We start from the raw sequence: 22417 nt of genomic DNA, 5'->3' as shown, positions 1-22417 counted from the left end.
TTACTCTTAAAATAATTTTCATTGAGTTTTTGTGCATTTCATTTCATAATTCTTAATCAAATTTAGACCCCCTCCCCTACCCATCCCCCCTCATAGCCAAACACCCCCATTGGATTTCATGCATTCTCTCATATATATTAAGTCCTGCCTGGTCAAGCATTTGTACACAGATGGCCCTCAGTGCAAATTCATCCACTGGAGTCTAGTCAGCATACCTGGAGTTACTCCCTTGATGAAAATATGCTCTCTCACCTAGCAATAATTAGTTTCCAATAGTTCTTTAGGTAGGGTTGGGACCTGCTGCCCATTTCCCTTGTTCTATGCTAGGTTTTTGTCTGATTGAGTCAGCATGGGTCTTGTGCATGCTGTCACAATTGATGCAAGTTCTCAGTGGCCTGAAAGCCTCTGTTTTCTTATATTCATGCACCAAGCCTGACTCTTACAATCTTTCCACCCCCTCTTCCATAATGGTCCCTGAGCCATGGAGGGGGTTGGTGAAATTTAATGTAGAAGTCCTATCTGGAACATACATTCTTCAGTCTCTTGTTCTCTAAAACTTGGCCAGTTGTGGCCTTCTGTGTGCATGCACTATGTTGTATGAGCACACTTTGATGCGAGTTGAGGGATATATTAGTATTCTCTCTACTCCCTGTTCCACTGTGTTCCATGAGCCTTAAGTATAAAGGCTTCACTGTAGATGTGTTACTGAGGGCATCTCTCAGACATATGTTCTCTGTATGTGACCAGTTGTGGAATTCTGTAATAGAACTCATCTGTTGCAAAAATAAGCTTCTTTGATGAGTGGCATACTGTATACTTGCCCATAAATATATGGCTCCATATTTAGCATAAAGTAAGAAATTTCATTTGTCTAGAGATTTGACAGATATAGGGTTCATATGGAATCAGAAAAGACTCCATATAGCCAAAGCAATCTTGGGCAAAAAGAACAATGCTGGGGAGATCACTATACCAGATTTTAAACTATATCACAGAGCTACAGTCATAAAAATAGCATGGTACTTTCACAAAAAAAAGGTATATAGATCAATGGAACACAATAGACGACCCAAACATGAGTGCATGCAATTTCAGCTACTTGATATTTGACAAAGGGGCCAAGAACACACAATGGAGGAAAGATAACATCTTCAACAAATTGGGCTGGCAAAACTGGATCTCCATCTGTAGAATGAAGTTACGCCCCTATCTTTCACTCTGTGCAAAAGTCAACTCCAAATGGATCAAAGACCTAAATATGAAACATGAGCCTCTTTTACTGCTAGGTGAAAACTTGGGCAGTACCTTATAAAATATAGATGTAGGAAAGGAATTTCTAAATTGGAAACCAGTTGCTTAGGCGTTAAGATCAGCAAACAACAAACAGGACCTCATTACACTGAAAAGTTTTTTGTACAGCAAAAGAAACAACCAAGGAAGTGAAGAGGAAACCCACTGAGTGGGAGAAAACCTTCACCAGTTACACATCCGACAGAGGACTAATATCCAGAATATACAAAGAACTCAAAAGGAACCAGGAAAATGGAAAGGAACCATGGAGGTAAAGGGAAAGAAAGAGCCTGAGAGAGGGCGATAGTAGGAAACAGATGTTGCCAAGGGGGAAATGTGAAAAATGGGGGTACTCAACTGGGAAGGGAGGAGGGAAGTACGTACAAGGAACCATGGGGATAAAGGGGAAGAAAGAGTTCAAGAGCGAGGGGATAATAGAAGATAGGTATTATCAAGGGGAAAATGGGGGCACTGAAACTGAGGAGGAAGGAGGGAGGTTAGACAGGGAGAGAGGCAAGATTAAAAAAAGCCAGAGAGAAATGTATTAACTCGAAAACTCCCTGAAAAATACACATAGAATATTTGAACATGAATGCATGTGTATACCTAAAGGCTAAATAACAAGTAACCCAGTGCCAGACTAGAGAAACCTCCCTTCAAGTAGTTGATCAGGGTAGTCCAAGAGACTCGCAAAATAACAAAGGCTATGGTCACAGCCCTTGGTTTCCTCCAAGATCTGGAATGTAATATCCTATTCCTCAAGACAAGACATACTTCGGACACAGGGATTGGAGCAATGGAGCTGGAACTAACCCAAAAGCCTTCTCCCTGAAAACTAGCTCTCATGGTTCTAGAGGATACTATGCCAGCTGCTAAAAGAGAAAATCAATCAATGGTCCAACCTAGCTCCAGAGCCTAATAATCACAATGGCTGACAGATCCAACTATCTCTATTAGTGCAGTAGTGGCAATTTTATCTAAGGAGTGATCAACAGATATCTAATTGAACTTAAAACCCTCTCAGTGGGAAGGGAGTCGTGGATGGCACTGTAAATACAGCCAAATACACGTGGCTGAAGAGGTCATAAATCCTAGGGAAATAAACCTAATTTTGTTCATTTAGGCAGAAAAGCCTATTGGTTAGGCCTAAGTAGTCTAGAGAAAGACTACTTAGGTTTGAATCACAGCGTTGTTCACTGGGAGGTTATTGAACATCAGTTTTTCCACTAGTTCTCATCTGTATTATGAAGGTAATAACAGTATCTGCTTTATACCATTGATAAAATTGAGCGATTAGCACATGTAATATTCTTTCAGTAGTCCTTTGACATGAAATCAGTGCAGTACTTTTTAGCACAAAAAAGGCTAACAGGAGGCAATCTTAATCATGGAAGTCCTTAGGCAAGAAACTGAAGCATATCTTGGGAGAAAAAAAAGCAAAATGATTTAAGATCTAAGGAGAGTGTAGAGTATGCAGTTAGTCTCATATGTGTTGTGACTGATGGGCTAAAATATTTCAGAATCTGATAACTCAATAAAATATAGGTCTGTATTGCAGGCAAGTCCTCAGTTTCTGAGTAAGCATCTGCCTGAAGTGGAAGATGTTCAAGAAATAAAATTATTAACTTTAATATCATTGGTGCTAAGACTTAAAAATTTTGACAAACCAGAGTGGCTACTGGTACTAGTTATAGCTGTAAAACAGGTTTTGGTGCAATGATGTAAGCAGACATTGCTACTGTGTTTATTTTCTACTTGGCATTTTGCCAGCGTAGAAAACTCAGAAAATACCTCTGCAATAGATTCATTGAAGCAAAAAAAAAAAAGCTAATCTTTTTTTAAAATTGCCAACTAATACACATTTATTGAGTTGTCTAGTAAGTATTTTAATAGTGAGTCAGTTTTTTAAAGGATTTTAAAAATAGTTTATTATTTTTATTTTATGCATATGCATGTATTGCCTACATGTATGTACTTGCATCCATGATGTGCAATGCCCACAGTGGAGAGAAGGTCTCAGGTCCCCTGGAATTGGAGTTACAGACAGCTTTTAGCTATTACGTGGGTGCTGTGATTTGAACCCAGGTCTTCTGAAAGAACAGCAAGTGCTCTTAAATGCTGAGCCATCTCTCCATCTCCCCAAAAGATTTTTATTTTATTTTATGTGTACAATATTAGTTGGCATGTATGTATGTGTACCATGTGCATATAGTATCTTCAGAGACAAGAAGAAGGCAACGGATTCCTTGCATCTGGAATTACATGTGTTTGTGAGCCACTATGTGTGTGCTAGGAACTGATCACAGGTCCTCTGCAAAAGCAGCTAGTGTTCTTAACTGCTGAACCATCTCTCCATCCCTGTGACATACAGCATTTTGTGATACATATTTCCATTGAGCTTTAAATTGTATTCAGAAAGCTGCACTTATCATAAAAACAGAACTTTATGAATTATTAAAAGTGAACACTCTATCCAGGTTCAGGAAGAAAAGAATATCAACACTTCCAGAAACCTCAAGTTTGTGTCCTTTATCAGTTATTTTCCTTACCATCCCAAAGAATAATTACTATAGTAGTAAAAAAAAATTACACTTGTCGCCTGGTGTGGTAGCATGCACCTTTAATTCCAGCCCTTGGGAGGTAGAGGCAGGCAGATCTCTGTGAGATTGAGACCAGCCTGGTCCACACAGGACTTCTAGGCAGGCTAGGACTAGGGAGACCTTATCCAAAAATAAACCAAACAAAACAAGAAAAACCAACAAGAACAAATAAAATCAAACTTGTAACACTATGGGCTAAATTTTGCCATATTTTGAAATATATTTTCCATATATGAAACATGAGGAAGGAGACTATTGAGTGTCTTTCATTCACACTATATTTGTAAAATCTTTGCATGTAATTTAAGTTTGTTTCTTAGCATTGCTGCACAGTGTTCCATTATAAACATGCCACAATGCATTGACACATTCTGCTTTTATCAATATTTAGACTATTTCTAGACTCTGACTCTTATGACTGTTAAAATAATACATTTGTGAGCTGAGTGTGGTGGTGCATGCCTTTAATCCCAGCAGAGGCAGGCTGATCTCTGTGAGTTAAAGGCCAAACTGATTTACATAACGAGTTCCAGACCAGCCAGGGCTACACAGTGAAACCCTATCTATATCTTTGTCTATGTATAGCTATGTTGAAACTCTGTCTATATCTTTATCTATATCTATACAGTAAACATAGTTCTGTTGTAAACATAATCAGGAGTAGAACTGACGGGCCATAGGGAATGCTTGATAGGTTCAGTAGAAATTACAAAAGCAGTTTTGCCATTTTATATGCCCACACATAGTATCATAGTATATGAAAATTATAGTTGCTCTGTGTCCCTTCTAATACTGTTTTTAATTAAAATTTTAAGATAGCATACAATATAATTTTCATTATGGAATTCACATACATATTTTAGTGTTATTCATCCTCTTTCCACACTGTCTCCACTATCCCCCCGCCCCCGTCCCATTGCTCCCTCCCTCAATAGTCCCTTTCTGCTTTCATTTCAAATGAATTCTTTTCTTTCCATTCTCCCTTAAGATCACTTCTCCACTCATGGTCCCCTTTAGTTTGATGACCTATACATTCTCTCTCCGTCCAGCTCTCCTCCGATAGGTAGGTAGGTAGGTAGGTAGGTAGAGAGAGACAGAGAGATAGAGAGATACACACGTACATATTTATATCAAGCATTCACATATGAGAGAAAAACATTTGTTTTTCTCAGTCTGGGTTACTTTGTGTAACATAATGATTTCCAGTTCCATTAATTTTCTTGCAAATGTCATGATTCCATTCTTAATAGTGTAATTTAGTGACTGTGTAGTAGTATCTACTAGTATCAATGTGCACTTCCTGATGACTAATGAATTTGATTTTCTTTTCACACTTTTGTTTACTATCACCATAGCTGTGTGGGTGTGAAGCGACTGTTCCAAGTTTTTTGTACCTATTAAAACTAGGGTTGCGTTTACCCTTTTGGTCCTGTTCATATATTGTGTCGATCATTTGCCATTGGCCTGAAATACTGTCTTTAGTATCTCTTTACAGCAGATCTGCTGGTGACAGCATTCCCGCTCCTTGTTTTTTGTTTTCTCAGAAGATGTCTCTCCTTTGCCTTCATCTTCGGATATGGATGTCAGTGTCAGAAGTTATTTGCTTGGCGCTTTAATGTTATTATTCTTTTGCCTTCTGCTTTCCATTTTTATTATTTCTGTTGAGATGGGCCACATTCGTTTGCTTGTGTATTCCTGGCTGCTTTTCAAGCCTTCACTTTAAATTTTTGTGTTCAGTAGTTTTAACATGCTATGCTTAGTTTTTGTTTTCTTATGATCTATACTTTCATAAGCATATGAATTACAATTTATGACATGTGAAATAATTTAAAAATCTATATGTCTTAGAGGTTTAGTATTATCTGTTGATACTTGAATGTCAGTAGTTTTGGGCTCTGTTGTTGTCATGCCATGTTATATTTAATTTAGTCTAGATATATGTATACAGAAGTAGAGATGGTTTGAAACTCTGGATAAGTTATCTTCTGGAAGATTTTACTTTTGTTTGTGGCAGAGGCTTGAATTAGCAAATCATCTTGAACAGATCATAACCTCAGTCAGTTGAAATCTATACTCCAGTCTTTGTGAGAGCTTAGACTCTTTTTCAGCCAATTTTATTCCTAGTGCCCTTGTGTTGCCACCAGAAACCTTATGGCACTGACTGTCAATATTTCTTCAGCACACTCAACAGTTCTGAGAGGGTCCTCAAAGTTTCGTTCAGATTCTTAGTTTCTTAGTGCCCATTTTCATCTGGACAAATATCTTGTGGACAAAACTAGTTTCAAAATTTTCTTGGGGATGTTTCTTCTTTCTGACAATGTAGACTGAGAAGCAGTCACTGCTTTGATAGGTCTCCTATGCCTTTGAACAATTGTTTGAGCAGTTGTTCTTGGCGGGGATGTTGAGACAAAAAATTTAATCTACTGTTGCCAGCATGGAAATCCTTTCTGCTATTTTTTTCCTCTCGTTGTAAGTGCTTATTGCAGATATGCATGTATTCTATTGCATATCAGTCTGTGCAACTCTGGCCTTTAAGTTCTGCTAAGTATTGGAAGATACCAATAGGATAATGCAAAAATCTATAAATTTGATCCATAGATAAGAAGCAAAAGCAATAAATGGAGATATAAAAATGGCCAATTAGCATATAAAAGTACTATTAAGGCATCAGGAAAATGAAAATAAAAATCCAAAGTAAAACCTTCATACCTGTTTTAATGACTAAAACCAAAAGTTAGATAATAAACAAAAATTTGAGTCTTTATACTTTCCTATAACTGCTTTGGAAAACAAGCTAGAAGTTCTACAAACAAACGCAAAATTACATAATTCAATAATTACACTTCTGTCAACTCAAGAGGGGAAATGTATGTACACAAAGACATGTCACAACATGTATGAATGTAAAAAGCATTAAGCTAAGAAGAAAGAAAGATCAGTCATCCACTGTCAGTGTATTATATTATACCATTTACATGAACTTCCAGATTAGGGAAACCTATGCAGATAGAAAGTAGATTAGTTGTTGCTTAGATGTGGGGGAGGGTCAAAGGGCTAAAGACCCCAGAGAATTATTTGCAGTAGCAACAAGGGCAAATAGTGGCAAACATTGCATATAAACTTAGACTTATGATGATCTCTTGTTTTCAGCCTCATCTTCAGCAATTTTATCACAGTTGTCAATGCGGGGAGAGGGAGAGGATGATTAAATTAGAATTATACTGGACTCTCCAGTAAGTGTTCAAAAAGTGTTCAAAGCTAACCCGGAGGGCAAGCTGTGGAATCCAGCAAGATCAGTCATAAGTTAACTGGCGAGGAAACCACAACACTGCCCAGATAACTCAGACTTGTGTTAACTCCTGGTTGGGCCCCTAACAAGGCAATATTCACTTAGCTTCCTTAATGGCTCTTGTGGTCAGAAAATACTACCTTGTTCCTGCATATACTGTTTAGCAGACCTCTTATTTACTTTAAGTAGCATCTTTAGATTGTTGGCTTTTAAACCTCAAAGACCTTTTCCAATTTGGATTCTACTCTAGGGACACTGGGGAAAAGTACAGCTTTGTAACTGAGGAAAATACATGGAAGAGTATGATTTGCATAAGAAGTCCATAACCCCATAAGTTACTATATGGTAAGGGGCTTTGAGAATTCTCATTGTTTGCTCCAGCTATATCTGTGGGAGTATTGGAACTGGAGTGTCATAGTTTAATCTTCTGTTGCTGTAATACTGTTATTGATATGATATTGATACTGATATGATATTGGAGCTGAGTGCCATAGTTTAATCTTCTGTTGCTGTGATAAAATACTGACCAAAACCAACTTGGGGAGGAAAGGTTTTATTCCAGTTTAAGGTTACAGTCCATCATCATGGGAGGCCGGGGCAGAAGCTCAAGGCAGGAATCTGGAGGCAGGTACTGAACTATAGCCCAGGAGGAACACTCCTTACCAGCTTGTTTGTCTGGCTCACACAGCTAATTTTCTTCTATAGCCCAGGCCCACCTGCCTAGGATAGTAACCCTACAGTGTACTGAGCCCTCCTATATCTATTAGCAATCAAGAAAATACCCCCACAGACATGCCCAGAGGCCAATCTGATGTGGTAATTCCTCAATTGTATGCTCTCTTCCTAGGTGTCTCTGGTTTGTGTCAAGTTCACAAAATCTAATGAGCACAGTTAACCCATTGACAACTTAACATTCAGACAAATTGCTATTAAACCGTAGCCTTTTCTTTCTTGTTTATTCCCAAGATCTTGTTACTATTACAATGTAAAACATAGTACAACTTTAAAAGTCATATAGTCTTTACAAAATTCAAACATTTTAAAAATTCAAAGACTCTTTAAAATATCCAAGCAATCAAATAAAACTGTAGTTGTATTTTGTAATAATATTTCTTTGAAAATTTCATGCCATGTATTTTCATCATATTCAGACACTCTTCCCATCCTCTCAGATCCACTTCATCTCCCTAACCCACTTACTCCATGTCCTATGTACTTTTATTAAGGCCTATGGAGTTCAATTTGTGTTCCCCAAAGCCTTTGGACCTTGGTCCATCCTCTGGAGCCTGATCAACCTACCAGGTATTACCCTCTTAAAGAAAGCTGGGCTTCCCTCTCTCAGCAGCTATCAATTGTCAGTAGTTCTTCAGCCAGGGATGGGGCTTCCCAAACTCTTAACTGTGGGTTCCCGTACAATCAAAAACAAATTAAATGCTTTCTTAGTTCAAGAGAGAATAACCAGGGCACAGTTAAAATCAAATCAATGCAAAACCGAAATTTAACAGTGTAAAAAGCTTAGTGTCACATCTGGGACTCACTCATGATCTTCTGATCTCCAAAGTGCTTGGCTAGCCCCACTTCCCCAGCTCTGCTAATTACCTGCAACACATATATAATTTGTCAGGTAGGCACAGGTCTGCTCCACACCATGCATACTGCTAGCCTTGATGATTATCTCATGGTCATGGCATCTTATCCCACGGTCATGGTATCTCTAACATCTTGGAGTCATCACTGTTACCAAGATTGCACCTTCACAAGTGGCTTCTCCTGGCCTCTCAATGTGCCAAGCCTCAGCTGCTCTACATTAGACCTTCATGCCTTCAAAACCAGTATCATCTTACAGATTGCCAAGTTTGGCTTCCGGATTGAGATGCATCCTTGCCCCCTGTAGACGACAGCTTCTGTGTGCTGACCCTGAAAAAATACTTCCCAGAATATTTTACCTCAGTAATGCTTATCTCTTATTAATCACGGCTGATTTATCAGCCCAGCTAGCTTCAGTTGTACCAGTAGCACAAAAAGTTTTATTTCCACAAATTCTTAATTCAAATTTATGATTTCCACAAATTCTTAATTCAAATTTATGATGCAAATGGCCCTAATAAAGTTTTTGCTTCCCTTTGAGCCTTCACAAGCCAGGCCTCTATTGTCTTCAACACTGTGAGCACTTATTTGGAGGTTCCCATTCTAGTTTATTAATCTCTGAGCACTGAATGACTTTTCCAATCCAAAGCTCTAAAACCCTCCACAATTCTCCCTAAAACAGCGTATTCGGGTTCTTATAACAGTAACCCACTTGTGGTACCACTTTTTGTCCTAGTTTTATTTTCTATTGCTGTGATAAAACACTGACCAAAACCAACCTTAGGAGGAAAGGGTTTATTTCATCTTATAGCTTAAGGTCCTTCATGGAGAGAAGCCAGGACAAGCACTCGAGGGAGCAACTGAAGCAGAGGCCATGCTGCTTACTGGCATGCATGGTTTATTTGGCTACCTTTCTTATACAGCCCTGGTCCGTCAGGAGTGGCACTGGCCACAGTAAGCTGGGCCCTCTACATCAATTTGCAATGAATGCCCCAGAGACATGCCCACAGGACAGTGTGATGGAGGAAGTTCCTCAATTGAGGTTCCTTCTTCCCAGATGTCTCTACTTTGTGTCAAATTGACACAACACAAACAAACAAGTGGGTAGGAGAGTTCTAGCTAACACGGATTTCTGCTAAGGGGACTATAAGAGATTTTCAGGGAAATAAGTTTTGTTTGTCTGTCTTTGAGGGGTTGGTTGTTTTGGTTTTTGAGGCCCCTGGAGGATATCTTGTTAGGGAAATCTGATAGGCCTTTGGATGTAAGGAAAAAAAAATTATCTTGAGGATTATGATATGCATATGAAGGCATTGAGTTGTGGATGAAAGAAAAATGAGAGAATGATCAGGAGAAAATGATGTGGCTAATGCTACAGACAGAGTTTGAAGAAGGTCTTAGTGGACAGTGTCAAGAGATAAGCAACATATGACTGTCATGCAGACAGCAAGGAGCAGATGACTAGTAAGTGAGTGTTTTGCTTAGAAACAAGTCAAGATAATTGTCTGAAAAGTTTTGAAGTTTATCATACAGAATGAAGTACAAAGTAAAAGGAGTTTCCCTTCCTCTTTTCACTCACCAACCTATCTGTGTTCCTGTTTCTCGTGTTTTCCTTTCCCTTGGTTCCTTCTCTCCATTCCTCATTATTGCAGAAATTTCCTAACACAATATTGCACATTTTTGCCAGTGAAGGAAAGCTGACTTAAACAGACTCATACACTCATAAAAAACAGTCATGATTGTGGGAGCTATTGAAAATGTGGAAGAAAATATAATATACAATAAAGTTTTTGAGAAGAAAGCCAGCCATAATGTGTACAGTCCAGGTTCCAGGTAACTACTGAATTGATAAGAACAAAAGACAAGATTTGCTGCCTCTCAGAAGGCTGCTTAAAATTGCAATTTCTAGCATCTTTCTGTGTCAACTACCTCTAGTTTCCCTTGCCTCTGTACTCTATATCCCTTTAGGCCTCCTTAGTTTCCTTTCATAAAGTCATCAACTATTATTTTGATAGAGTCAAGTTAGGTAGCTCAGGATGGCCTTGAACTTAGATTCCTTCTACTCAGCTTCCTGAATTCTTGGGTTATTGCATATACCAACATGCCCCGCTCATTATGATTTTAAACTGTATTTTACCCAAGAATTTCATGAGTTCTGTGATTTTGCTGAAAACTCAGTGTCTTCAGAGCATAATCAAATAAGAGAGCCACCATCTACCATCCTTTTATGGGAAGTGCCTAGTATGTATTGAAAGGAACAGAGAAATCAATCTCTTGTCCTTCAAATAGAATTCCTTCTTCAAGTAGAGTTCTGAGAAAGAAAATGTTCATCTGTTTACATAGAGATTAAGGTTTTGGTGTGAAAGCAGGAAGGCAAATTTATGCCTAATGACAATTTCTTTGAACTAAGAGAATTGATGCAGATGGGTTTCATTAGGTTAGAACTAGGTAAGACAAAGCGAGAGTGTGGCACAGAGTTGAAATCTGTGGGAGCCCCCCTTTTTTTAAGCTCATTAAAAATGTAAATATTTTATTAATTCTTTGAAATTTGCTTCTAATGTTTTTTGATCATATTCACCACCACTCCTCTCCTTAGCTCCTCTCAGATTCACCTCACCTCCCTACCCCCAACATTGTGTACTCTTTTTGTTTTAATTTAACAGCTCATTGACTCCAATTTGTGCTGTCTATATAGTCCCGAGTGTGGGGCCATCCACTGGAGTGTCGTCAACCACCAGGAGCCACACCTTTAACATAAACTGACTTCCTCCCCCAGGCTCCATCAGTTGTTTATAGCTCCTCAATTAGGGATGAGAGCTCATGAACCCCTTCCCATTCTTAGCTTATTTTTTAAAATTATTTGTTCAATAACCACATGGTTAGACAAAGCATTTCTTACAGCTTTAACATATTCAATAACACTTTCCAGAGCAAAAATACATCTCTTTCAAAAGTGGCTGTAAATTTTTAGGTTCACAATTGAATTAATACAGTTATATTGAACTCAGTATAAACCCTATAAGACATAAAACTGAATGAGGTTTTAACCTTTAAAAAAGATCTCCATTTCATTTTAAAATATACTGTTTCCTACAGAAAGATTCATTTTTAATGTTACTAACACTTAGATGTTTGTACATGCGTCTCTAATCTCTAGGTATCTGATTATTATTAGTCACAGTCAATTTTTGCCTAAGGTTTTATATTACCTTATGATAAAATATGAAAACGGGATATGTGGTTCCATGAGAATAGGATGGTTAAGGAATATTAGACTTCCATGAAGAACAGTGTCAATAAACAGTACTGTCAACTAATTCCCTTTTGTGTAGACTGTGAGAAAAATGGGTTTAGGAAATGATGTCAGAAAGCCTATACAGACCTGAACTCTAAGAAGCTGACATCAGGAACAGGTGAGGGAAGTAGAGAAGCTTCTTTGCCAAAGGACAATACCATTTCTGCCATTCACATACTTTTCTCCATTTGAATAGAAGTAAGTATGTATTTGTATGAGCACCATCCTATTCATTTCTTAGATAACAGCTCACCTCTAGAGGCAGAAATATATACTGCAAGCATTTTGTATAAGCTTTTTTCCCCCTAGTGTATCACTGGTCCAGTTTTCATGACATTTTGCAATAAACATCTACCACTTACAGTTATGTGATTAAAGTCAGTGATTTTAAGATAGTTTCTTCGCATTCTCAAAATTGTGTGCTCGATTACTCAGCGCCAAGTAGCTAATGATTGTCTAATTCTCTTGATAGATACAAAGATATTATTTGAAAATAACAGTCCTAACAAGAAAAAAAAGGGTAGATTCTGAAAAACTTGTTAGGAAAATAGTATTATTTAATGTGACAAATATTTGAGGATTCAAATATGAATATAACATTATAAATAGTATATATGTATGACTAAATATTTTACATTCCAGCCGTGTATGCTTACTTTATTGTCTGCATAGGAATTTTTTTCATGTAGCAGAAAATGCAGAAAGACTAAAAGAAAGATTTAATACTAGGTTCTTAGGATATACTTTTACATACGTAAAAGTATATCATATATATATATATATACATACATATATATTCTACATTATAATTCTCCACTGAATTTGCCTCTCAAGAAAAATAATTCGGTCAAATTCCTTCCTAGTTTCCTCTGATTATGTTGTTTCTATCTTTTAAATTTTATTAGGTGCCAGTCTTTCCAGTAAATGATATTGACAATTAAAGTAAGTGTCAAAACCTATGAGTAAAGTTGAGACTTTCAGTAAAAGTGAGCTTCTCCAGGCAAATAAAAACTAAGTCATAAGAACTTTTAGGACCATCAAATGCAGAACTTTTTCCCAAATTTAAGGGGAAAATTTTATTCTCATGTATCACTTTATTTTTTTTCCATTTACTTTTTATTGTGTGTATGTGTGTGTGTGTGTGTGTGTGTGTGTGTGTGTGTGTGTGTGTGTGTGTGTTTATGGGCACACACATGCTGTGGTGTGCATATGGAGGTCAGAGGAGAGCTTGAAGTGTTTGTTCTCTCCTCCTACCTTGTGGACCACAGAGATTGAACTCAGGTGTGGTGGCAAGCATCCTTACCTACTGATCAATCTTGCCCTGTATCATTTAGATAGAGACAGCTTAGTTTAATGTATGTAATTACTCAGGAGTATATTTTAAGAGGCAAGCATGAATAAAGCTACTGTAGTTAAGGCAGTATATTATTGGCAGAACAGTAGACAAATAGATCAGGGGAGCAGAATAGAGACCAGAAATAGATCCACCTAAAATAGAGTTGACAGTATTTGATCTTTATGGAGCATCAAAGACACAACTCATAAAAAAGAATTGCTAATTTGTGTTGTTTTACATTACAGTTGTGTGTTCTAGGACACCGTGTTATACACTTTGCAAAAATTCAGAGCATTGTCAACAGCCAAGTGCTTGGAAAGTGCAGACTAACAGATATATCCTCATTAATTGCTGCTGGAAGTGCAGAATGATATAGCCACAATGGAAGACGGTTTTGACATTTCATACAAACCAAAAATATTTTTACTACATGATCCAGCAGTCACAACCTTTGGTACTTTCCCCAAAGTAGTTGAAAAGTTAATCCACATAAAAAACCTATTTGGAGCAATTTTATTCATAACTGCTGTGACTTAGAAACAACCAAACTGTGCTTCAGTTGATAAATGAGTAAACTTGTATACCAGATAATTGAATATTATTCATCACTAGAAAAAAATAAGCTCTCAGTCCATGAAAAAAAATGATATGGTGGAGAAGCCTTGACTTGTATTACTTAGTGGAAGAAGCTAGTCTGAAAAGTCTCCATAATATATGATCCCAACCATATGACTATCTGGAAAAGGTGAAAATTGTGGAGGCACGTACAAAGATCAGTGGGCCGAAGGTGTAGGAGAATTCTTCATTCCTTCTGCTGAATTTTACTATGGACTTAAAATACCCAGAAATAAATTTTAAAGTATTCCAAACAAATTTTATAAAAGACGAATCAGGCATGGAAGGTATTATCATTCTAATTTTATAGGTGAGAAAATAGAAGATGGAGAGGTTGCCATTTTCCCAGCATAGACTGATAGGGCAAAAGTTAAACCTGAGCCAGACTCTTGGCTCCTAATTCAGAGCCCTGCCTCCCATTTCTCTGTGTGCCAATGTGTGGAGGTTGCAGCAGCCTGTAATAAGTGACTGTGCTTTACTTTTGACCACAATCTGTGCTCATGGCTCAAACTGATTGCATATTTCTTAGGTAATCAAACTGATGTCCAATTTTGTTATACACTGAAACATAATACCATGATTCAGTTAATTGGGTCACATCTTGTCTCTCTAGACTTCGGTTGTGTATATGTATTGGATCCACCTTTAGCCATAAAACATATTGAAAAATATAGTGGGGCTGGAGAGATGGCTCAGTGGTTAAGAACACTGACTGTTCTTGCAGAAGACCTGGGTTCGAATCCCAGCACCCACATGGCAGCTAACAACTGTCCGTAACTCAAGTTCCAGGGCATCCGACAACCTCTTCTGTCTTCCACGGGCATTGCACAACACGGGTGCACTTACCTACATGCAGGCAATACACACATACCCATAAAATAAAAATAATAAATAAAATATTTAAAATAAATAAATAAATACCTAGAATTGAGACATCTGAAAATGCTAAGGCCTCTTAGCCCTAGACAAATTGACTCTTAGTAACAAGATTGTTATATTTTCAGCTAAGAATGCAACCAAAGTGAAAGTTTTATAGTCAGTATGTAAATATAGAATGGCCTATAGTAGAGCAGAGCACTCTAAGTAATTTCTTTTTGTGTGCCTTCTGTTTGGTTGCCTACTACTGGAATGTACTGAGAGGCAGCAAGAAGAATTACCAGAAGCTAAAGAAATGGCTCAGTGGTTAAGTGTGCTTACTGTCTTACCAGAGGACCAGAGTTCAGAACCTAGCACCCACATCAGGCAGTTGACAGATGCCTGCAACTTCAGTGTTAAAGGACCCAAAGCCTGTTTCTGGCCTCAGTGTGTACACATACATATAAACAAAATAATAACATAAAATGAAGTACCTGATACAGTTACTTGTCATTCCCCATAAATATATAGGCCAATTGACAAAACAAACACACTAAGGGACTCTTCATATTCCCATTGACTAAGATGGGACAGGAATGAGTTTCATTCAGTCCACGTTGCCTCTGAAGCAGACCCTAAGAGAAGGATATGAGTCCATGCCTTTGAAGGGAATCTGTAAGAAACATGAGAGAAAACCGAAGTACAGAAGGCCATAAGTGGAGCAGTATTAGACAAAAGTCACTGTAGGTGACCAGAAGTTAAATTCTATGAGAATATACTTAGAAATAGTATAGAACACATGCCTCAGATTCATTCTACATAAGTAAGGAACATAGGTCTTACTGGGTCTAACACTGAAGTATTGAGAGGGCCCCCAAGGGTGTTATTGCCCAGCACTTCGGCCTATGAGGAATGCATATAGAGCAGCCATCTGTAACTCTGGAAAATGTCCTCAGGTCCTTTGAAGTATTGACAGTTTGGAACCAGCCTGAACATGTAATACAGAAGAGTCCAAGGCCTGGGCAGGGCAGGGGGAGGGGCAGGTGACAGCACTGGCGTAGTAGGATTTCTGATAGAGGTGACATTTGACAATGTTCTTTCTCTTCTCTCCTCAGGCTTCATCATGGCCTTGTCCCTGTTGTCTATTGTGTACGGAGCCTTACGTTGCAATATCCTAGCCATCAAAATCAAGTATGATGAGTACGAGGTCAAAGTGAAGCCCCTGGCCTACGTCTGTATCTTCCTCTGGAGAAGCTTTGAGATTGCCACACGGGTCATCGTCCTGGTTCTCTTCGCCTCTGTCCTGAAGATCTGGGTGCTCATGGTTGTACTTGTCAACTTCTTTAGCTTCTTCTTGTACCCCTGGATTCTTTTCTGGTGCCATGGCTCCCCATTCCCTGAGAACATAGAGAAGGCCCTAAGTAGGGTGGGTACCACCATCGTGCTCTGCTTCCTCACTTTACTCTATGCTGGTATCAACATGTTCTGCTGGTCAGCTGTACATCTGAAAATTGACAGTCCTGATCTCATCAGCAAATCCCAAAATTGGTACCGGCTGCTGATTTACTACATGATGAGATTCATCGAGAATGCCGTCCTCCTGCTCCTGTGGTATTTTTTCAAAACTGACATATACATGTATGTGTGTGCCCCTCTGTTGATTCTGCAGCTGCTCATTGGGTACTGCACAGGCATTCTTTTCATGCTTGTATTCTATCAGTTTTTCCACCCTTGCAAAAAGCTATTTTCTTCCAGTGTTTCTGACAGCTTTAGATCATTTCTTAGTTGTGTTTGCGGGGCCTGCATGTGGAAGTCCAACAAGCCAGTAGTAAAGACAGACACAAACTTAAAATTGTCCACAGATCTAGGTGTAACACCTTCTACCAGTAAAATAAGTCCTGAGCTCACTGAGATGTGGAATGTTGACGATCTGTGCTCTGCTTAATGGAACCTGAGTCTTCTCACAAAACAGGCATATCGTTGTCTAGGTTGGTAACTATTGTTCATACAAGTAATAAGGCCTAAATAGAGAACAAGGCAGGAAGTTAGCTGTTAACTCTTTGGGAGCTGCTGACTTTTATAGAGTTCTTGGGTTTAAGGGAGCTACGGGGAGAAGCTAGGGCAACCTATTTCCCCACAGTTTCACAGTTGAAACTGTTATGCTCTTTCCAGCCTTACTGGCCATTTCATTGACACAGTACCCCTCAAGTTTTAATTGAGCTGGTCAGATTCATTAGGTACAGTGAGGAGAAAGACTTAGTTGTTTTCTAGTTTCCTGGACTGTTGGTCTCAGTAGCCTAATTTATTATTGCTGAATATAGTTTCACATAAAAGGCATTGTGATGGCCATAGTAGGTTAGTGGGGTTTTTGCAACCTCATTCCCATCACAGCTTACAGGGAGGGCTGTTTACATTTGGTGTTTCAATATGTTAACGTTTTCACCTCCTTAGGACTTTTTGTGCATAACCAACTGTAGCCACTCTGGTATAAAATCTGTAAATTATTTCAAGGGCCTAGATTTATGTACTTTATTCCCTAGGATCCATTGCTACAGTGACTGAATTCTAAATTGCTTATGGAAGCCCTAGAATTTTAGGAAAGCTATGTTTCGTTCTGTAAATTGGGGATTAGGAAGGATCAGGAGGGTTGGTAGAGCATCAAATTGATAAAGGCCTAAATAAGTAAAATTGTTAACTTCTCAGAATGTTTAAAAATGTGAATTGTTTAGAAGGTAGGTCTAAATCTCCTGAAAACTCAGTCTTGTCTTATAATTCTAAGGAATTTCTAGTAGAATTTCTTAAGACTCAGCTTTTAATAAAGATGAAAGTAAAATTTTCTTCTTTCTTATATCCCCTTCCTTGCCTGCCAGGAAAGTTTTCAATAAGAATTACCTCAGTTAATATATATATATATTTTTTCTACAAAACCCTATAGAAATCTCTCCCCCAATGCACATATATAGGACATTATAATTTTCATTATTTGAAGGGAAAGGAGAATTTTCTGTACTATCAGCCCAAATTAAGAATTTTGACTTCAGAAAACTATTTAAATTATAGAAAAAAATGAAATGGCCAGAAGATTTTTGTTTTCCATGAAGTATATTTTGACTTGGCATAATTATAAGTTATTTTAAATAAGATCTTCCGTTTCACTCTCTTATACCTTTGCATCTTCTATATAATTTCTCCTTTAGCCTGGAACTCTGTTTCATTAGATTTATTTGTAGCATAATGCCTGTAGTCTTTGACAAATGCTTGTATGTAACCCGTGCCATTATTCCTACCTCTAAAATTTCGATAATGAAGTATTCCCTAACAGGTGACTATAAAGTTCACACTAATTTAGAATGAGAACTGGTACTAAATTTGAGAGCTTTTCAGAGGCAACTCTACTGAATCTACCATATAGAGCAGACGTCTAATTTTCTGAACACATAGAGCCACAGAACATTTTTGTAGCCATCATACTTCTGATGGTTTCCTTTCTAATTATTTTTGGTATCAAAATTTTAATTTAAGAAACAGATGTGATTGAACTTTGATTAATAATTTCTATTTCATTGGGGATCTATAAAATAGAGTATTATTTCACAGGTTATTCAAAAACACTATATATATTGATATACATACAGTTCCATATGTGTCAATAAGATTCTAAACTATAGAGCCTCAGCTGTACTTTTCAGAGATATTTTTCCTCATTTGAAATTCTCCTGATTTGTCAGCATTTGTGGTTTAAATCTATGAGAATGCAAGGCAATAAATCATTTTTTGACTATTTTTAACAAATAAGAACTCAAGATTGTCTGTGTTCGCTTTTCATCCATATACCACTTTCCTTGTTTTTAACAGGCTCCATCAAATTAGTTAGCATGCAGAAAGGATGCTTTACACAGCACATACATCTTTGTACTTTTCATGTTCAGAAGTAAAAAACTGTGACACAGGAAAAATGACTGAAAAATATAACAATACCAAGTAAAACAAATTTAAGATGTTATAGCATTCTTTTGTCTGGTTATTTCATAATTTTAAAATTTTAAAAGCAATTAGGAGAGAAGTAAAGCCATTCATTCCTAAGTCATTCCAAAGTGTTTTTCTCTATCAAATCATTATGTTTTGTGACACCAGGTATTTTCAAACTATTTAATGATGAAGACATTGTTTCCTTGAAGCTTTGCAATGACTGAGGGTAGGTGTGGTGGTACCCTTTTCCCCTCAGTGACTTCAGGTTTTGCCTTGGGAGTAAGGATTAGCATCAGCCACCAGCTTGTCACTTACTAGGCATGTGCAGAATTAGACAAGGATGGGGATACTTATATTTCCCAGACTTCGTTTAGAAACACGTCAATTTTTTTTTAAAATTGTAACTTTCAAATATATTACAAATCTCTTTAATTTAGAAAAGTGGTCAGAATTTCAAGTGACCCCAAACCAAACTAACAATGACAGTTGGCCAGACACTGAAGGCCCAGTTCATACTTTAGAAAGACACGTTTTATACCAAATTGGACATAGTGTCAGTTTTAATGCTTGGTATATATGTAACCCAGCTTTAGGAGCATGTATGACTGTTGACCTCGGTAAAGAGAAAACACTTCTGCGTGGTGAAAGATATAAGTCACGGAGAAGTGAAAATTTTTGTTATTAAATTATTTTTATCACTAAAATGGCAAAATATTTCAGTTCATAATACAGAACTAGATTGTACTAAAGCCACAAGGCCAACACATTTCTACATGTGTTAGGAGTGAAAACGTAGTTTTTCATTTATAATTGAAACATTTAAAACTCTCACGTGTCTAATCACATGCCATAATTAGTTGACCACTGTTCCAACTGAATCACTCATTTGACTGGACACGAATGAAGTTTTCCCTCCAAATGCATTGAAATAAGATCAGAGTACATGTTGAGACTTTCTAGAAGCAGCCCAGTCTGCAGATAGCTATTTATTTCTCTGTTTAGTCCCACAGGATGACTTAATTGCTCTATGCCTCAGTTTTCTCACACACCGAATTAAGATGATATAACTTGTCCAACTTATCTCATAAATTTGTTGGAAAGATTTCATTAAAAAATAGATAGGAAAATGTTTTACAAATATTTTAAAGTACCATAAAAAGTAATTATGGTATTCAAGTTGATAAGCAGGTTATAGTTTGCTTTTAAAAATATTTTTGTTCTATTTTTACTGTTTGAAATGAAATAGTGTCACCAACATTGAGTGTCTTGAGTGAACATATGGGTCTTTGGTCTTCTCAGCATTTTCATTTTATCTTACCATCCGATGCTTATAAAAATTATCACCCAGCTCCTGTGAGGGAAAAGATAATTGCTGCCAAGCCTCACAGCCTAAGTTCCATCCCTGGAACTTACATAGTAGAAGGACAGAAGCAACACACACACACACACACACACACACACACACACACACACACACAATAAATAAATAAATAAATAAATAAATAAATAAATAAATACATTTTTAATTAGCACCTAAATCCATGGTCTTTAGAGGAAAAAAGATTCACTGAATCTTAGAAAATGCTTCTGATGGCAAATGAGTTTATCTTAACATTATATTTCATAAAGAATGTAGCATCTTTTGATAACTGCATTACAACTTGAATGGCTGATTCAAAGCATTAATTAAATGTGAGTGTATCTTTTCAACCTTGTTAATGGGAAAAGGTATTAAAATTGACTGTCTTAACAACATACCATTTCCTTGGAAACCAAGTTAGAACATCACTGCTATGGTTGTGTACGTCAGTACATTTCAGTCAATGTATTGTAAATATGAGCTTTTGTGAACTGCTCTTTTGAGTCAGTGAGTCAAATATTGTTTATGTTTCATTATATAATAAATTAATTTTTCAGTTTCTCCTTGCATTTTGTTCCTTATATTGTCCTTAAATAACTTTTTTTTTAACTTCAAGGCTGGTTTTGAAAACAAATTTCAAAATGTTTTTTGTGACATATATTTTTTAATGTCAAATAGCGATTTCTCTGACAGGATGACAATTTTAACACATCTCAGATTTAGCTTTGTAGTAGAGCAATTGTTCATGAAAATACTTCTGTTTTATAATAATTTACTTTTTTGTTGAAACTGCACTGCTGAGTACTATTAAGATGTTGATGAATTGTCTGTCATTGTCTATGACATAAAAAAGAGGTGAACATAAATTGTATTATGATCCGTAAATGTGAAACACCAGAGGGGCCTGGAGAGATAGTTTAATGGTTAAGAACACTTGATGCTGTTGCAGAAGTGTTTAGTTCCCAACACCCACATCGTTGCTAACAATTCACAGTAACTCCACTTTCAGGGCATCCAACACCCTTTTCTGACCTCTGTAGGCATTGCATGATACAGGTGTATTTACAGACATGCAGGCAAAACACTCATAACACATAAAAAATGTAACTAATTAGACAACTCTTGATTACCCCCAAGAAAAAAGTGCCACTACTGCACCTCTATAGTTTGCTGTGCCGGTCATTGTGGTTATTGGGCTTTAAAGCTGGGATTGGACCATTGTTTGACTCTTCCTTCAGCAGCTTGCATAGCATCCTCCAGAACTATGAGAGCTAGTCTTCGGGGAGGACGCTTCCAGATCAATTCTAGCTCCATTGCTTCAAGTCCTGTCTTCAGCAATAGGGAAAATCAGCCACAGGCCTCAACCCTAACCAAAGAACTATTGGCAGCTGAATACTGATGGATGAGGGAGAGCTGATCTTCTTTAAGGGTGTGACGCTAGATAGGGTGACTAGGCTCCAGTGGACGAACATGCACTGAGGCACATCTGGGTACACAAACTTGACTTGCTAGGCCTTTACACATATGGCAGAATGCATGAAATCCACTGGGGGTTTGTGGAGGAGTGCGAATGGAGGAGGAGGTATAAAAATGATTAAGATGTTTTGCATGAAGTGCACAAAAATTTACTAAAATACCCTTTGAAATAAAATAGAATTAATGGTATAATAAAAGTCTTATGTGGAAAAAATAAAGCTAAATAAATAAAACACTGTAAGGATGGCTTTGTAGTAATATAAACAGATGGTCAAATTAAATGGTTTCCCAGTGATTGCAAAAATGCATCACTCATTAAAAGGGATCACTGGAGAACACGAGCTAGACATGGATTATTTCAATAATTCTGTTGCTTCTGAAGGTAGCCTTGCAATTTGTAAAGACATAAGTATAGGTTGTCTTTCTTTTAAGAAACAGATCTATTGAGGCATAATTGCTACACAAAGATTCACATATTGAATGTGCGCAATTTGATGAGTTTAGACATATGCAAACACATATGGCACTCACCAGGAGCAAAATTCTAGACATTCACCACACCTCTGGAGCATTCGTCGTGCCTCGTTTTTGTTGCTTGGATTTTTGTTATGAAAGAGCACAACATGAAAGCTACTCTCTTGAATTTTTAAGTTCATTTTGCGTCGTGAAACTGAGCTTTTATACCCACATAGTAGCAACATTTTGCCCCCAAGCCCTTGACAACCACTATTTAACTGTTTCTATTACT

The 22417-nt window shown here is 37.4% G+C and overlaps 1 protein-coding gene across 1 annotated transcript in view; it reads left to right on the top strand.

Moving 5' to 3' along the window:
- Xk (X-linked Kx blood group) overlaps window positions 1–20279 on the top strand; it is a 48418-nt gene extending 28139 nt beyond the window's left edge. Inside the window, exon 3 of the mRNA XM_008833051.3 lies at window positions 15980–20279. Within this exon, the coding sequence (XP_008831273.1) occupies window positions 15980–16809 (830 nt within the window). The 3' untranslated portion in view covers window positions 16810–20279. The remainder of the gene's footprint in view (window positions 1–15979) is intronic.
- The last annotated feature ends 2138 nt before the right edge of the window (window positions 20280–22417 follow it).

The sequence above is a fragment of the Nannospalax galili genome, unplaced genomic scaffold (genome assembly GCF_000622305.1).
Source record: "Nannospalax galili isolate Female #2095 unplaced genomic scaffold, S.galili_v1.0 scaffold556, whole genome shotgun sequence".
Lineage (NCBI taxonomy): Eukaryota > Metazoa > Chordata > Mammalia > Rodentia > Spalacidae > Nannospalax > Nannospalax galili.
Note: the sequence above shows the minus strand (reverse complement) of the source record. Positions and strands in the feature narration are given on the sequence as shown.